This window comes from Narcine bancroftii, chromosome 10, assembly GCF_036971445.1.
Source record: "Narcine bancroftii isolate sNarBan1 chromosome 10, sNarBan1.hap1, whole genome shotgun sequence".
In the NCBI taxonomy this organism is placed as follows: Eukaryota; Metazoa; Chordata; class Chondrichthyes; order Torpediniformes; family Narcinidae; genus Narcine; species Narcine bancroftii.
In genome coordinates this window covers 29,768,171-29,785,712 of record NC_091478.1, presented here as the reverse complement: position 1 = coordinate 29,785,712, position 17,542 = coordinate 29,768,171, and the positions used below count along the sequence as shown (strand labels likewise).

At 43.9% G+C, this 17,542-nt stretch overlaps 1 protein-coding gene and 1 long non-coding RNA gene across 3 annotated transcripts in view; one reads left to right on the top strand and one right to left on the bottom strand.

Annotated features, from left to right (window-relative positions):
• Positions 1-17,542, bottom strand: part of entpd1 (ectonucleoside triphosphate diphosphohydrolase 1) — a 42,609-nt gene that overhangs the window by 3,814 nt on the left and 21,253 nt on the right. For both annotated transcript variants that reach the window (XM_069900445.1, XM_069900444.1), the window contains exons 3-9: positions 13,754-13,871; positions 12,282-12,432; positions 9,929-10,088; positions 9,059-9,265; positions 8,232-8,489; positions 1,392-1,505; positions 205-339 (exon numbers count right to left, since the gene is read on the bottom strand). In XM_069900445.1, the coding sequence (XP_069756546.1) occupies positions 205-339; positions 1,392-1,505; positions 8,232-8,489; positions 9,059-9,265; positions 9,929-10,088; positions 12,282-12,432; positions 13,754-13,871 (1,143 nt within the window). The remainder of the gene's footprint in view (positions 1-204; positions 340-1,391; positions 1,506-8,231; positions 8,490-9,058; positions 9,266-9,928; positions 10,089-12,281; positions 12,433-13,753; positions 13,872-17,542) is intronic.
• LOC138744378 (uncharacterized) lies at positions 180-7,250 on the top strand. Its single transcript, XR_011345460.1, has 2 exons — positions 180-306; positions 7,118-7,250. It is a non-coding gene; the product is annotated as an uncharacterized lncRNA (long non-coding RNA).

Here is a 17,542-nt window from a genome sequence, read left to right as displayed (position 1 = left end):
TCAGTAGTATATCCTTACCACCTATGGACGCTGAGAGACTGGCTGAGTCCCTCCAGCATTTCTGTCTTTATTACACTCACACTGTCTGCAGACTTTTGTGTTTCACTCCACACAGACAAATGGATCAGCTCAGGGAGATAACTGGGTTGGTGTGGCCGCAGGGTAATATGAAATGAACTGGGAGGTGTGTGTGTGTGTACAAACCTTTTTCATAAAGTGAATATTGTTCCAGGTGGTGGAGGTGAAATTGTAGCCGTCCACAAGGAGGACAAGGACATAGTGTCCAGAGAAACAGTTCTCGCTCAGGTACTTTTCTTTAATCTTGTACTGTTTCTTAGCCTGTGAAAACAACAGAATGTGACACGACCCCTGTGTTAAACCACCCACCCCCCTCCCCCACCCCCGGTATCACCACTACCCCTTTCAGGCCCGTGAAAATCCCATGGAGCAGGCGACAGGGCATCGTTACCAATCACCGGCTCCACACCGTGGACTCTGTTTCTGCGTGTTCAGTGCACGAACTGCTGAACAAGAACATGCTGACCAGTGACGCCTCCCCCCCCCCCCCCCCACAATGGGGAATTCGGGGAGCCCAGACCTATGGGCATGTGGGTGGAGGCTGTGACCTCCCCCCACAGAGGGGGAAACCAGGGTGACCAGACCCCAGGTCAAGGGCTGGCTAAACCCTGGGGCATAGCGCTGCGGGCTGGTATCTCCCATGGTGGTTAAAGCCAACAGAATCTCCCCTAGGAGAGGGGGGTCAGACTAGACTTTTCCTGGGTTTCTGAGCCAGGACTCCCCATCTCCCCAAATCCAGGACTTTCCCTTGTGAGTCTGGAACCCCGGAACTGACACCCCCCCCCCCCCCCACCCACACTCTCATCCTAGAGCTGACAATTCTCCCATCCTGGTTCCAGAGCTGTCTCCCAACACCCCTGGAGCTGACAATCCCCCTACTCCTCCTTGTCCCCGAAGCTAACAATCCCCCCCATCCCGGCCCCAGAGCTAAAATTTCCCCCCCCGCCCCCCACCCCGGACCCAAAGCTGTCATTCCGCCACCCCCACCCCAGACCTGGAGCTGTCATTCTCCCACCTCCCCCACCCTCCCCAGACCTGGATCTGTCAATCCCACACTCACTCCTGGCCCCCCACTCCCTTCAACCCCAGAGTTGACAATTCCCCTACGCCAAACCAAGACCCAGAGCTGTCATTCCCCTATACCCTCCCTCCTGCGATCCTGTCATCAGGAGGTGGATCCACTCCCCTTTGTTGCCACGCAAGGTCTGTGTCCCCACCCCTGGGCCAGACTGACTTTGGGTCCTGTGCAGGGGGATGCTGAAGACCCACCCCGAGCTATATGGGACCGGGAGCATCGCTGATCTGCCACCTACCTGGTCCCAGGGCGTGGAGCAGAACTTATCTACTGCTACATTCACTTCATCCAAACTCAGTTTCTCCTTATCCATGTTAAAAAATTTCATCACAAAATAAAATGCAGACATTGCCTGGCAGGAGGGAGTGAGAGAGAAAGAGAGAGAATAATAAGTGACAGGGTGATGCAGCAGGAAAGAGGATCTCTCCCCATCTCACATGAACAGAACAAATAGGAGCAGGAGTCATCCATCCAGCCCGTCAAGCTTGCTCCGCTACTCAATCTGGCCGTGCACTTGATTCACCTGTTTCCCAAAACTTTCAGTGCCCTACTGTTCAAACATCTATTTCTGTCTTAAATACATTTCTGTCTTAAATACATTTCTGTCTTAAATCCCTTTTCTCGAGAAAGGAGACCAGAATTGCACGCAATAGTCCAGATACAGCCTCAACCTTGAGCAGTGGCAGCAGAACCTCCCTGCTCCTAAACTCTATCCCTCCAGCAATGAAGGACAACATCCCATTTGCCTTCTTCATTACCCGCTGCACTTGTAAACCCACCTTTAGCGATTCATGCACAAGCCCTCCCATGTCCTTCTATACATCAGGATGCTGCCCCCATTTAAATAATAATCTGATTTTTCCTTCCAAAGTGGGTAACCTCACATTTACCAACATTGTGCTGCATTTGCCAGACCCTTGCCTACTCACTTAACCTATCTATATCTCCCCACATTCTCGTGAAAATGTACTTTTACATGTCGTCAGCAAACTTAGCTATGTTACAATCAATTCCCTTTTCCAAATCATTTAGGTACATAGTGAACAGCTGTGGGCCGAGCACTGACCCCTGCACCTGTAGCACCCCGCTCACCAGCGATTGCCACCCAGAGACACACCCATTTATCCCCGTTCTCTGCCTCCTATTGGCTAACCAATCCTCTATCTGTACTAATACATCAGCCCGACTCCATGCATCCGGTGCAGGACTTCTGTGCAGTCCCTTATCAAATGACTTCTGTATATCCAAATGCACAATGTCCACCTGTTTCCAGTAGTGGATTAAACATTCAGCTGAGTAGGTTTAGCCTAGGGGCCCAGAAAGGAGAGGGGCCCAGCAGAAGCGGGTCCTTGGGCTCTACAATTTTTTTGACCCCAAAGATTCAGTGGACCCCCTGGGATTTTCCAACACTTTGGATAGTCACATCGACCCCTTTGTAGACCCCTAATACAAGTTATTTTTTTATATATTTTTTTATTTAATACTTCACCGTGAACCATGTCAATAGCAATATATACAAATATTCAACATCAATGAAATAGACACAGTGACATTTTCGTTTTCCCCCTTCCTCCCACCCTCCCCATCCCCTATAACATAAAGTGAGAAATAAAAAGAAGAAAAATAAATAAACAATAAAAAAATACAAAAGAAGAAAAAGAAATTGTGTCGTCCAAAATTCCATACTTAAGTATATTTTCACACCTGTAGCTTATCACTTTTAGAGATAAAATCCAAATAACTTCGACAAACTGCTTTGCTAGTTTTTGACCTTTCAATATGGTTCCCAAATTTATTCAAATAGATTGTAGGTAAATTTTTCTAATGGAATACACTTGTTCATTTCTATGTACCATTGTTGTATTTTTAAGGTTGCCTCTGTTTTCCAAGTTATCATTATGCACTTTTTTGCTGCTGTGAGCGCAATCATCATAAATCTTTTTTGAGCCCTGTCTAATTTTAGGGTTAATTCTTTGTCTTTTATGTTGTTTAACAGGAAGATTTCTGGATCTTTTGGTATCTTATTTTTTTGTAATTCTATTTAATATTAAGTTAAAACCTCCCAAAAAGTTTTCACTTTTGTACATGATCAAATTGTGTGTAATGTTGTTCCAATTTCTTGTTTACAACGGAAACATCTGTCCGATATTGTTGGATTCCATTTTGAGGTGTAACATGTAATCTATGTAGCCAATTGTATTGTATTCTACAAAACAGAGTATTTATTGTATTACTCTTGGTTCCTGTGCATAGTTCTTCCCATGTTTCGTTCTTTATTCGTATATTTACATCTTTTTCCCAACTTTGTTTTTCCTTGTATTGCAATTTTCTGTTCATGTTTGTAATAATTTTTTTTTACTCTCGCAGTGTCTGTAATTAAGTTTTCATAGCAGCTACTCTCAGGTAATCTTCAGATAGTTCCCATTTTTTTCTTTTACGTAAGTTTTCAACTGATAGTATGAAAATATTGTTTCATGTGATATTCCAAATTTGTCTTTTAACTGTTCAAATGTTAATAAATTATTTCCCAAAAAGCAACCTTTTATTCTTTTAATTCCTTTTTAGCCCATCCCTTAAAAAAATCAATTTTATCTTGTAAAAGGAATTAATGGGTTTAGTGTCAGTAGCATTTTTTTGGGTATTTGATAATTTATTATCTTTCGCTCCAGATGTATTCTCTTCCATATTTTTAGTTTATGATGCAGTATTGGTGAATTGCTGTGTTGCACCAGTTTCTCATCCCATTTATAGAATAAATATATTTCTGGGACTTTTTCTCCTAATTTGGATAATTCTATCTTGAGCCAATCCGGTTTTTCTCCCGTCTGGTAAAATTCTGATAGATATCTTAACTGTGCTGCCCTGTAATAGTTTTTTAATTTTGGTAACTGCAATCCTCCTTATTTATACATCCATGTTAACTTTTCCAAAGCCACTCTTGATTTTTTACCCTTCCATAAAAATTTTCTTATTCAATTTATTCAATCTCAAAAAATTCCCCTGTCAAAGGAATCAATAGTGTTTGGAACAAATATTGTATCTGTGGAAATATATTCATCTTGATGCAGTTTACTCTCCCTATTAAAGTTAACAGTAAATATTTCCATTTCTCTAAATCTTCCTGTATTTTTCTTATTAGCGGTTGATAGTTTAATTTATACAAATTATTTAAATTGTTATCTATCCTGATACCAAGGTAACGTATAGCCTGTGATTGTCATTTAAAAGGGGATTCCTTTTTTACATTTTGTATAATCGACTTTGTTCATTGGCATCACTTCACTTTTATTGATATTAACCTTGTATCCTGATATCTCTCCATATTCTTTCAATTTTATATATAACCTTTTTATTGATTTATCTTGGTCTTTTATATATACTATAATATTGTCCACAAAAAAATTAATTTTAAATTCTTCCTCTTTTACTTTTATTCCCTTTATCATAGGTTCCCTTTTTATTAGCTCTGCCAATGGTTCTATAGCCAAAGCAAACAGGGAAGATGATAATGGGCATCCCTGCCTAGTTGACCTACTCAATTTAAAGTGGTCTGAAACATACCATTTGTTACTACTTTTGCCGAAGGCCCATTATACAATGCTCTAATCCAATTAATAAATTTTTCTGGTAATTTGAATTCCTATAGTACTTTAAATAGATAATTCCATTCCACCCTATCCAAAGCTTTCTCTGCATCTAGAATAACTGCCACAGTTGGTGTTTTATTTATTTGCACTGTATGGATTAAATTAATAAATTTATAGACATTATCTGCTGCTCTTCTATTTTTAATAAATCTTGTCTGATCTAGCTTCACTAATTTTGGTACCCAATTTGTCAATCTATTCGCTAGTAATTTTGCAATTAATTTAGAATCTGTATTTAGCAAAGATATTGGTCTGTATAATGCCAGTGACAGCGGATCTTTTCCCATTTTTGGAATTACTGTGATTATTGCTGTTTTACATGAGTCAGACAAATTCTGGGTCTCTTCCACATCTAAAAGGGGCAGAATTAATAGATTATTAAATACCTTATAAAACTCTGTAGGCAATCCATCTTCACCTGGAATTTTATCATTGGTAGTGTCATTAATGTATCCTGTATTTCTGCAATTTAGTAATTTATTTTGATCTTCCAACTGTAATTGGCGTAATTCAATATTTGATAAAAAAAATCATCAATTTTGTTGGTCTTCCCTGGATTTCAGTTTGATACAATTGCTTATAGAATTTTTTTTAAAATTTCCATTAGTCTCTAATGGGTTATATGTAATTTGTTTATCCTCCTTCTTTGTTGCTAGATAGTTCTTTTTGCTTGTTCTATTTTAAGATGCCAGGCCAATATTTTGTGGGTTTTCTCTCCTAATTCATCATATCTTTGTTTTGTTTTCATAATGTTTTTCTCCACTTTGTACGTTTGTAATGTTTCATATTTTAATTTTTACTCTGCCAATGTTCTCCTTTTCTCTACATCTTCTCTTCTCATTAAATCTTTTTCTATAGTTACTATCTCTTTTTCCAACTGTTCTATTTCCCGATTAGATTCTTTTTTAATCTTAGTCATGTAACTAATTATTTGTCCCCTAGTAAAGGCCTTCATTGCATCCCATAATATAAATTTATCTGTTACTGAATTTGTATTTGTCTCGAAATATATTTTGATTTGTCGTTCAATGTACTCCTGAAAGTCTCGCCTCTTTAACAATATAAGGTTTAGCCTCCATCTATACGTTTTTGGTGGAATATCCTCTAACTCAATTGTTAATAACAAGGGTGAGTGGTCAGATAAAAGTCTTGCCTTATATTCGGTCTTTTGAACTCTCCCCTGAATCTGAGCCGACAACAAGAACATGTCAATCCTAGAATAAGTTCTGTGTCTGTTTGAATAATATAAATAATCTCTTTCTTTTGGGTGTTGTTTTCTCCATATGTCAATTATCTTCAAATCATGCATTGAGTTTAATGTAAATTTGGCTGCTTTATTATTTATAGTTGTCTTCCTGGTTTTATCCATCAATGGGTCAAGGTTAAAATTAAAGTCTCCACCTAGGAAAAATGTGTCCCTGTGTGTCTGCTATCTTTAAAAAGATGTCCTGCATAAATTCCTGGTCATCTTCATTAGGTGTATAAATGTTCAGCATTACAAAATTCTGAATAAATCTGGCACATCATTATTACGTATCTACCTGCTAGGTCAGTTATTACTTCCTTTATCTTAATTGGCAGATTCTCATTAACTAATATAGCAAATCCCCTGATTTTTGAGTTGTATGATGATGCCACGACACAGTCTCTCTTCAACTTGTGGTGTTCTAACTCAGTTAAGTGTGTTTCTTGTATAAATGCTATGTCTATTCTTTCCTTTTTAAGAAGTATTAGTAACTTTTTTCTCTTAATTTGATTGTGGATTCCATTAATATTAATAGTCATATAGTTCAATGTACTCATCTTACTCATCTGTTTTCAGCTATCTTCCACCTCTTCAATCCCTCCATCTCCCTTTTCCAAAATCACTCTTTAAATTGTTCTTACACTTTACTATACGCGACAACACAACGAATAAGAAAATAACAAAAACCGTAAAAAACCCCAAAAAATACGATTTAAAAAAAAAACAACATTAATTCTCCCTTTACTGAGTTGTCCTTGCCACTTCACAAGACAATCACAACTCCCTTTTCTACCTGGGTTGCGATATTGACCGCAAACATCAACAGATTTCACAGTGGGTAGATCTTTCCCCTTTCCCAGCGCTCCCCCAGTAAAATATAACAAAACTTTTTTCTAAAACCTTAAACGTCTGTACTCAAACTATTGACATTCCAACTTATTGATATATATATTTTATCTTAACAGTCCTTTTAATATTTCTTTTACTCTTCTTCTTGTTGCTTATTTGGTGATCGGTCTGCAAAGCGATGAGCTTCTTCTGGATCTGAAAACAATCTATTTTTTCCACCAGGAATGAATATCTTCAACACTCTGGATGTCGCAACACAAAGTTATAACCTTTTATCCATAATACCGTTTTTGCTAAATTTAACTCCTTTTGATTCTGCACTCATTATATCCTCAAATATATGAGTGAAACATGACTGCCCTACCTCATTCTATGCTGTATCTGCCTAATGGAACATTTTATATTTTACTTAGATTTTAAATGTTATTTACAGCATGGTAGAACCCACTTCCGGACATTACACCTGAGTTACCAAATTACACCCATTTGACCAACTCCCCCTGTACATTTTGAAGGTTGGGAGGAAACCAAAGCCCCCAGGGAAACCCTTGCAGACACAGGGTGAACATACAAACTCCTTACAGTCAACACCGGATTTAAACGTCGATAGCTGGTGCTGTAACTGTGTTGTGCTAACCACTCCGCTAACCATGCCACACATACATTTCTATCTAGCCTGTCCACACCAACCAGACTTCCCATTTGCCTGCATTCATCCCCAATCTCTCCAAACTTTTCCTCTCCATGTATCCCTTTAAATAATGTTCATACATTTCATTGTATCCACCTTCTACCATTTCCTCTGGCAGATCATTCCACTTACCCACCATCTCATGCGAAAAAAGATGCCACGGGTCCCTTTTAAATCTTCCCCTCTCACTTTAATTTCATGGAACAGGCCATTTGGCCTCACATTCTTGCTGGCTCATGCTGGGAGAGTCCCAACTGCCTGCATTTGGTGTATATCCTTCTCAGCCCTTCCCGTGTAAAAAGTCATAAACGTACCCAGTTTGGTAGCTTCACTTGCTAACGATTCACAGCGAGGATGACTGACCAAATTCTGGTCAGAGGGAGAACATACAAGTTCCAACTCCACAGATGAACCTGGCTGTCTGGATCTGGGTGTCAGCAGCACTAGCCTCTGCACTGCCATGCCACAGAAATTCCTCAAACCTTAGTAACCCCAACAACCCCATGGTGTTCCTCAGTAACCCCACACCATTCCCCCACCCCAGCGTGATACCAGTGACCCTTGGCTACTCCTGTTGACCCTGGCCTCCAGCGTCACCTGCCAGTTAATTTTGGCTGATTTTCCAGAAAATTCAGCAATACTGACCCCATATTTGCCCCACACTTGAGGCTGGTAAACACCGTTAAATGAGCACTGGCTCCAGGTACAGCTGCTTTGGTTGAGGAGCTGTCTGACGTGGGCTCTGCATTGGTGAGAGATGCCAGTGCCGATAACTCTCAGGGTTTGGTCGGTGGTCCAGGTCGGCATGGGTGTGCAGGGACTGTTGAAGAAGGAGGACACGTTGATGAATCTCTCATATCCTTTGTTAAAACAGGGATTGGAAATGATTCCGTTGGCTGACACCTAGAAAAGACCAGATGGATGTTTCAATGAAGTATTACTAGCCAGAGACCGGAGTTGCCAGGGGCCCGAGACCAGAGTCGCCGGGGTCCCGAGACCAGAGTCGCAGGGGTTGAGGGGGACAAGAGATCAAAGTTGCCATGAACTGGGGACCCAAGACCGGAGTTGCTGGAGGCCTGAGACTGGAGTCACCGAGAGTCCAAGACCAGCATCACCAGGGGTCCAAGACTGGCATAACTGGGGTACCCAGACCGGAGACATTAGGGTCTCCAGACCGAAGTTGCAGACAGCCCATTCTGTGCCAAAGGTCCAAGGGGATGATGGACCCCTCTTCCCTCTTTGGGGTTCTGGGCAACAGATCCAACTCTAAGATCTGTGATGTCGAACCCCTCTCTGGGGTCCGGGGTGATGGATCCCTCTCTGGGACCCCTTTCCTTAGTGGTCCAGCGTAACGGACCCCTCTCTGGTATCTAGGGAGATGGACCCCTTCTCATGCTGGAGATTGGAGTGATCAGACAGACTGGTGTTTGAGCTGTGGGGTTCTGACGGCAGCCGCTCCCGAACCCACTCACCTGCAGGTTCTGCAAAAACATCTTCAGCGCCTGATCCTTCCCATAACACAGGTAGCTGTGGGTGTACATTTCATAGTTCTTCCCATACAGGCGGAAATGCATGGAATTGCCCGGAGATTCAATCTCCCCATCAGGAACAAACGTGATCTGTGTGGATGCTCCACCCAGGTCTAGGGCCCCGATGGTTTCATGTGGTCCAGCTATGTCCTGTATGTTCAGGGAGGAGGGAGAGTGGAGGATCCGATCCGACAAGAAATCTGCCCCTCACCTTCCTCACCTCACACTCCCACACCTCATACAAACACACCCTCTACATGCACCCCCCACACGCACCCCCACACACACACTCCCACCCCACATACACCCCACACACACCCTGACCTCACATACACCCCCTACACACACCCACATACTCCTCCTCACCCACCCCCCTCACACTCTGTACAGACCTATATACCTCACCCCCACCCACACACCCCCCACAGCACGAATGACTGAGATCTGTGAGGGGCTACATTGTTGGGTAAATCTTGCTGTGGAGGGCTGGGACACTGGGGAGTGGGGGGAGAGTGTGTGTGTGGGATGGTTGGGTCCAAGACCCGGGGTGGGGGGTATGGGGGATGGGTAGGGGGTGTCTGGGCTGAGGGTTCTCGGCCTGTGGCTCCACAAGGAGGAAGTTAGTTCAGCTGTGCCGTGCCAGGGGTCCAGGGAACAGTTAATGCAGCTGTGCCGGGGGAGGGAGTCTGGGTTATGGTTGATGCAGCTGTGTCGGCGGTGGGAGTCTGGGGAATAATTGATGCAGCTGTGCTAGGGGAGGGGGGTGTCTGGGAAATAGTTGGTTCAGCAGTGCTGCGGGGGTCCAGGGAATACCTGCAGGAAATTTCCCATCAAATAGTTGACGGTAATCCATCCGAATGCCCCCTCATCTGCTCCAGTTATAATCCGTGCTCCCCGGAAATCAAACGGATAGGAGTGGATGAATGCTTCCACTGCCTGCAGGATTTTTTCAGCCTGAGATGAATTCTGTGATCTGCAAACAAAGATAGGAGATAAACCAGCCACGTGTCCTTCCTGACAACTTGGCCTCTGCCACCTCCAGGTGCTGCATGGTTTCAGCTCCAGTTCCCAGTTTGATCTCAACAGGATCTTGGGTACCCACGCTGCATTGACACCCACTTTCCGCTTCTAATGTATCTTACGATCCACTCTCAGCTCAATACCAGTGGACCATAGCTCTCTCGCAACCACAGCTCCGTAACTCACTCGCCACAATCTGCCAAGGGCCTCTCCTACACCGTTCTCTTCTGGATCCACATTTTTAACCACCTGTTGCCATCAAGGATCAGAAGTTCCCCTTCCTGGGAGACTGCCACCTCTGAGACACCCCCCCCACCCCCCACACGCAGATCTCCACCCTGACCTGACCCCAACGGCCTACCCTACAAGACCGAGCCCCCATCATGAATTCTGACCCTGACCCCGGCAGCCTACCCTACAATACTGAGCCTCCATTACGATCTATCACCCTGGCCCCTCTCACCCTCCCCTTGCCCCCTCTGACTTCCCAACCCTACCGTTCCTCTCTTGGATACCTCCAACCCTGCATCTCCTGATCCACCCAATTCTTCTCCCCTCCCTGACACCCACCACCCCTTTGGCACCCACTCTGACCCCTGTTTGGTCTTCAGCATCCCCTCTGACATTCTCCCCCCCCCCAGAGACAAATGGTCCATCTTTAGTAGAGGCCTCACCTTTGTCCCCCTTTGCCTACGCCTCAGTGAGTTCCTTGCATGCCGTGATGCCGAACTCTTGTTCTGTCATCTCCGTGCCCACTTCTTCCACCAGGATTCTCCACCACCCCCCCCCCCATCCCTTCTCCCACTTTAAACTTTCTTCCTCCTCTTGGATACTTTGTCCCTGCCAGCTGCTGCCTTGCTCTGGATCTTTATATTTCTAATTGCCACTGAGACATCAACCATTTCAATTTCACCACTCGCCTCTCATATTCTAATCTCACCCCCTCTGAACGCTCTGCCCACTCTCCGCACATATCCCAACTTCACTATCAAACCCACACCGGGGATGGCAGCAGGGAGACTGGGGGGGTCTGACAAGCAGGGAAACTGCTGGATCCGCATGGGGAGACTGGAGGGCCCAACAATTGGGGAGACCCCCCCCCGCCCAAGGGTCCCATCCTCCTGAGGGTGCCCCCAAGGGTCCCGTCCCTCTCTAAATGTTCTCGATACCTGAGGGTCCTGTCCCCCCCAAAGGTCCCATTTCTCCCTACCCCCAGGGTCCCATCCTCCTGAGTGTACTGTCTTCCACCCCCCCCCCCCGACACCTTCCCCATGCCCAAAACAATGGCCATGAATCTCACACTAACCCAATCTGCACTAAAGAACATGAGAAATGGGAGCAGGAGGCCATTTGGCCCTTCATGCCTGGTCGACCATTTAGCAAGGTCGTGACTAATCTGGCTGTGAATTCAGCTCCACAGCCACTTGCCCTGCAACCTGTAATTCCCCCTTCCGTGCACAAATCTGTAACATTCCGAGTTCATATTGTGCCTCTACCTTACGGAGACCAAATGCAGATGTGGGGACTACTCTGCAGGGAACATGAACTGTCTCTTCAGCCATAACCATGAATGTACAGTAACTATGAGCCGACAGAGCCAGTCTCTTCAGCCATAACCATAAATTGATAGAGCAGTCATTAAGAGCTGGTCTCTTGGATTCTCAATCCCATACCACCCACCTCTGAATTCTGCCTTTGGTCACCAAAGGGACCAGACATCAGCTTGGCCCCTGCATCAGTCATCCAGCTTCACTGTACAACAAAATCACATGGAGAAGCGAACCACATCCTGCTGAAAGAACTCAGTGGCTTGAGCAGCATCCATGGGAAAAGCATGTCATGCCCATACCCTTTTACACCCATGGATGCTGCTCGACCCACTGAGTTCCTCCAGCAGGTTGTACTTGGCTTTCTATGCCAGCGTCTGCACTCTCCTGTGTGGCTCCAACGTTACAAAACAGCCTGAGAGTTAAAGTTGGAACAGAAGACACCAGGGAATACAGATGCTGAACTCAGTTTGGCAGCTCAGTGTTTCTCTGCCCCACAGGTCCTGCCCGACCTACTAAATAATTCCTGCAGTGGGTTGTGAGGAGGGAGAGGCAAGGTCAGCGGGTATGAAGTAACTCTCCTGGAGATGCACTCTCACCTCAGCAAGCGCATGCCAGCTGTCGCCCCCAGATAGACCGGCGTGTGTCTGTGCTGCCCCACAGGAATACTCTGCTTCGCCTCGTTCAGGCACGCTCGCAACGAGAGGCCAGCCTGATCAACATCAGCCCAGTAACTGGAAATACCCGGCCCTGGGAAAGGGGGGAGATGCACCAATAATGATGGCATGCCTCCAGAGAGCAGAGTAGGAGCAAAGGAGAGGTGGGGTGTCAGGGGAAGGAGGAGAGCAGGGGAGTAGGGAAGGTGAGAGGAGGTGGAGAGGAGGAGGGACATTGGATCGGGAAAGGGGTTAGGAGGGGAAGGGTGGAGGAGGGAAATAGGAGAGGGGAAGGGATAGGGGAGGAGAAGTAGGTAGGAGGGTAAGGGGAGGGAGGAGTGTGGAGGGGACATAGTGAGGGAGGCACAGTGAGGAGAAAGGAGGGCGTGGAGGAGGAACGTGGAAAAGGGAGTACATGCAGGGGAAGTGAATAATGAAAGTCTGCAGACACCATGGTTGAAGTAAAAACACAAAATGCTGGAGAAACTCAGCAGATCAAACTGTGTTCTTTATGTAGCAAAGGTAAAATTACATGAACTGACATTTCGGGCTCGAGTCCTTCATCAAGGTTTGGGAAAATGTCGTCTGACTCCTGAGCAGAAGAGTAGGGGGAGGTGTGGTCGCAAAGGCAGGAGGTGATAGAAAGGGAGGGAGGGGACAGCAGCAATCAAGGGAAGGAGAGATGCCTAGGTGAAGGGAAGGGAGGAGGGATGGAGGAGAATTGGGAAGGGAAGAGGCAGGTTAACAGAAACTGGAAACATCGATGTTAATGCCATCTGGCTGGAGAGTGCCCAGATGAAAAATCCAGTGTTGTTCCTTCAATTTTCAGGTGGTCCTGGTGTGACAGTACATGAGGCCACAGACAAACATGTGAGTATGAAATGTGACACAGAACTGAAATGGTTGAAATGGAGGTCTCTGTCACTGGTTCAGATGGAATGAAGATGCTCAGCAAAGTGATCTCCCAAACTGTGCCCAGTCTCTCTGATGTAGAGAAGGCCACAAGGAGAGAACCGGATGCAGTAAATCAGTCCTGTGAATACACAAGTGAAATGTTGCTTCACTTGAAAGGCCTGTTTGAGGCCCCAGACTGTGGTGATGGAGGAGGTGTGGGCGCACGTGTGTTGCACTTCCTGCAGCCACAGGGGAAGGTGCTGGGGGTGGTTGGGGGGGGGGGGGGTGGGTGTGTGCATGAGGGAGTTATGGAGGGAGCAGTCCTTATGGAGGGAAGAAAGGGGAGGAGAGGGGAAGATGTGTCTGGTAATGGGATCCTGTTGTAAGTGCCAGAATGTGGAGGGGGGTATGAGGTTGGGGTATGTCAATGAGGTATGTGAATGGGGAGTACATGGAGGCCAGGAACTAGAGGAGGTGTATGGGAAGAAGGATGCTGGTTTAGCTTGTTGCTGTGCCCTCACCCTTCACGCTGCAGGATTTCTGTTGTTGCACTACTCCGGTGTCATTCATCTTCTCCGCCGACCACTGGTAGATGAAGAGTGCCGTGTGAGAGGAACCAGCATCCAAAACAATACCAAACTGTGAACAGAGCCAATCATCAGTCAACAGCAGTGCCGTACAGCTCACCAGTTCCCGCAGCCAGGTTTCCCCAACCCTCACCATAGAACAACTACAGCACAGAAACAGGCCACTTCAGCCCCTCTGGTCTGTGCCAAAATATTTTTTTTCCTAGACCCACTGACTTGTACTCAATCCATAGCCCTCCATACCTCTTCCATCCATGTACCTGTCCAAATTCTTCTTAAATGTTAAAATTGAGCCCACATTCACCACTTCAGCTGGCGGCTTGTTCCACACTCCCACCACTCTCTGTGTGAAACAGTTCCCCTAATGTTCCTCCTAAACATTTCCCTTTTCACCCTTAACCCATGTCCTCTGGTTTGTATCTCACCTACCCTCAGTAGAAAAAGCCTATTTACATTTACTCTGTATATCCCCCTCATAATTTTAAATACCTTTATCAAATCTCTCATTCTTCTATGCTCCATGGAATAAAGTCCTAAGCTGTTTAACCTTTCCCTGTATCTCAGTTCCTGAAATCCAGACAACATCCTAGTAAATCTTCTCTGCACTCGTTCAATCTTACTGATATCCTTCCTGTAATTAGGCAACCAGAACTGCACACAATACTCCAAATTTGGCCTCACCAATGTTTTATACAATCTCACCATAACATCCCAACTCGGCAAGGAGTCATGTGATGGAGTAGTGGCTGGTAGGGTAAAACCAGCCCTCTCCAGAAAAAAAGTAAAGACAAAGCTTAACAAATATAAAGTATAAGAAATAGAAGATAAAGTTGCAGAGAAGAGAAAGAAGATGGCACCCAAGAAGGAAAAAGTAAAGACAACGGTGGAAAAAGAAGAAAAGTCACTGGAAAAGAAAGAAGAAGGCCTTACCTGCATGAAGGAACAGGGAGCCGTAGTGGCGAAGAGTGCCCAATCTCTGAGGTGGGTGCCTCCCCGCGGAGTTGTGACCCCCCGACTCTCTGAGCCAAATGGCTTTCTGAGCCAAACAAAAGTGCGCAACTGTGCATGCGCGATCAAAGGTAAAAGGAATCACCGATAGGAGGGGGGGCTCAGCCAAGGAGCGGGCAACCACGGCGCAACCAGCTGAGAGATGCCCGAAACCAGGGCTCTCAGCTGGAAGATGAGGAAGGTGGCAAGAGAGGGAGTGAAGAACCAGGCGAGGAAGAAAGTCGACAGGGTGAACGGCAAGAGGAGCAGCAGCAAGAGGCCCGACAGATGAGCAGCCCAGGAGGGGAAGATCAACAATAAGAGGCCCAACAAAGTGAGACAAGCAACTCATCAGGAGAATCAAAAGAGACACAGATAAAAAGAAGAGAAGAAGAAGACACAAACACAGATACAGGCACAGAAGAAGAGGAAGAAGACAACCAAGATCTTCACAGAGAAATAGAAGGTAAAACAGATGGACAGAATATAGATAAAGCATTTTTTGAAGAACAAATGAGAGCATTAAAAGAATGGTTGTCATTAGAATTTAGTGCAATTAAAAGAAAAATGAAAAGAACAGAAGATAAAATGCAAAGTTTAGAATGGGTGATGACAGAAATAGGGAAAAGAGTAGAAAATGTGGAAGAACAAGAAACAGCTGTAGAAATGGAAGTAAATGACAAGAGGAAACGTGGAAGAAAGTGACAAAAAAATTAAAGAGACATGAGAGTTGTTATCTCAGAAAATTTATATGTTGGAAAATTATAGTAGGCAAAACAACATAAAAATAGTGGGCCTAAAGGAAGATGAAGAAGGCACAGACATGAAGGAATTTATAAAAGAATGGATCCCGAAGGTCCTGCGAATGACAGAAATGCAGGACGAAATGGAAATAGAAAGGGCTCACAGAGCATTAGCTCCGAAACCACAGACACATCAAAAACCAAGATCTATCTTAGTAAAATTTTTGAGATATACGAAAAGAGAAAATATACTGGAACGGGCAAGGAATAAAGTTAGAGAAGATAATAAACCATTGGAATACAAGGGTCAAAAAATATTTTTTTTACTCAAACATAAGTTTTGAACTCTTAAAGAAGAAGAAAGAGTTTAATACAGCAAAATCGATTCTATGGAAAAAAGGTTATAAATTCATGTTAAGACCTCCAGCCATGCTTAAAATATTTATACCCGGGTAGCAAAACAGACTGTTTTCAGATCTGGAGGAAGCACAAGAATTCACAGAGCGTTTGCCGGATAGAAGGAGAGATGAAGAGATGTAATAAGAATGAACAAAGGTGATAAAGTATATATAAAGATGTAAAAACAATGTATATGTAAAGATCTAGAGAGGGAAAAGAGAGGGGAAGGAAGGAAGTAAGGGGGTAAAAAGGGAGAACTTTGTTATATGTGTATTTTTTTTAAAAGTGTTTTCTGGGGGGGTTTGGGTGGGAGAGAATAACTGTCACTGCGAAATCAGTTGACGCTTGCGAGCAAGATCACAATCCAAGGAAAGGGGAGTTATGGTTGCCTGGCAAGGGATAAGGGGAAACTCAGAGAGGGGGGACATTTGGGGTTAAGGTAATATTGGGTGTGGGAATTGTTGGAGTATTTTATGTTTTAAATGTATTGTCATACATTGAGTTTAAAAAGGAAAAACTGAGAGATAAAAATGGGAAAAAGGGGGATGGAGGTGGTGAGGAAGCGGAAAAGAGGTGTAAACAAGATATAAGATGGCCACTATGAACTTTATGACTATAAACATTAATGGAATACATAACCAAATTAAAAGGAAGAGGCTATTAAATATACTAAAAAAAGAAAAAATAGATATAGCATTTGTGCAGGAAACGCATCTAACTGAAGTGGAACATAAATTTTTTTTTTAATTTAATTTTTTATTTTTCACACCATAAATCACATTAGCCATGCTACACACTTTTTCTTTTTCACACATATACAGTGACTTTTTCTCCACCCCCCCACCACCCCCCCCCCATCCATTTTAGGTATGCAATCTAGGTTACATTAAACCAGTCAGACAATGTTGTCATTCAACAAAAATACACCAGAAATTCTACTGAGTCCATTCTTTTCTTTCCTTCTCCTTCCATCAACTTAGGTAATGATTGTCCCCAGTAGGTTTTCGCTATTGTATTTAATGTAAGGCTCCCATATTTGTTCGAATATTTCAATATTATTTCTTAAACTATATGTAAGTTTTTCTAATGGAATACATTTATTCATTTCTATATACCATTGTTGTATTTTCAGATTATCTTCCAATTTCCAGGTTGACATAATACATTTTTTTGCTACGGCTAGAGCTATCTTAACAAATCTTTTTTGTGCATCCTCCAAATCAATTCCAAATTCTTTGTTTTTTATGTTACTTAGGAGAAAGATCTCTGGATTCTTTGGTATATTGTTTTCTGTTATTTTATTTAATATCTGATTGAGATCTTCCCAAAATTTTTCTACTTTCTCACATGTCCAGATTGCATGAATTGTTGTTCCCATTTCTTTTTTACATCGAAAACATCTATCAGATACTGTTGGGTCCCATTTATTTAACTTTTGAGGTGTAATATATAGCCTGTGTATCCAGTTATATTGTATCATACGTAACCTCGTATTTATTGTATTTCTCATCGTTCCAGAACATAACTTCTCCCATGTTTCCTTTTTTATCTCTATATTTAAATCTTGTTCCCATTTTTGTTTAGTTTTACCATT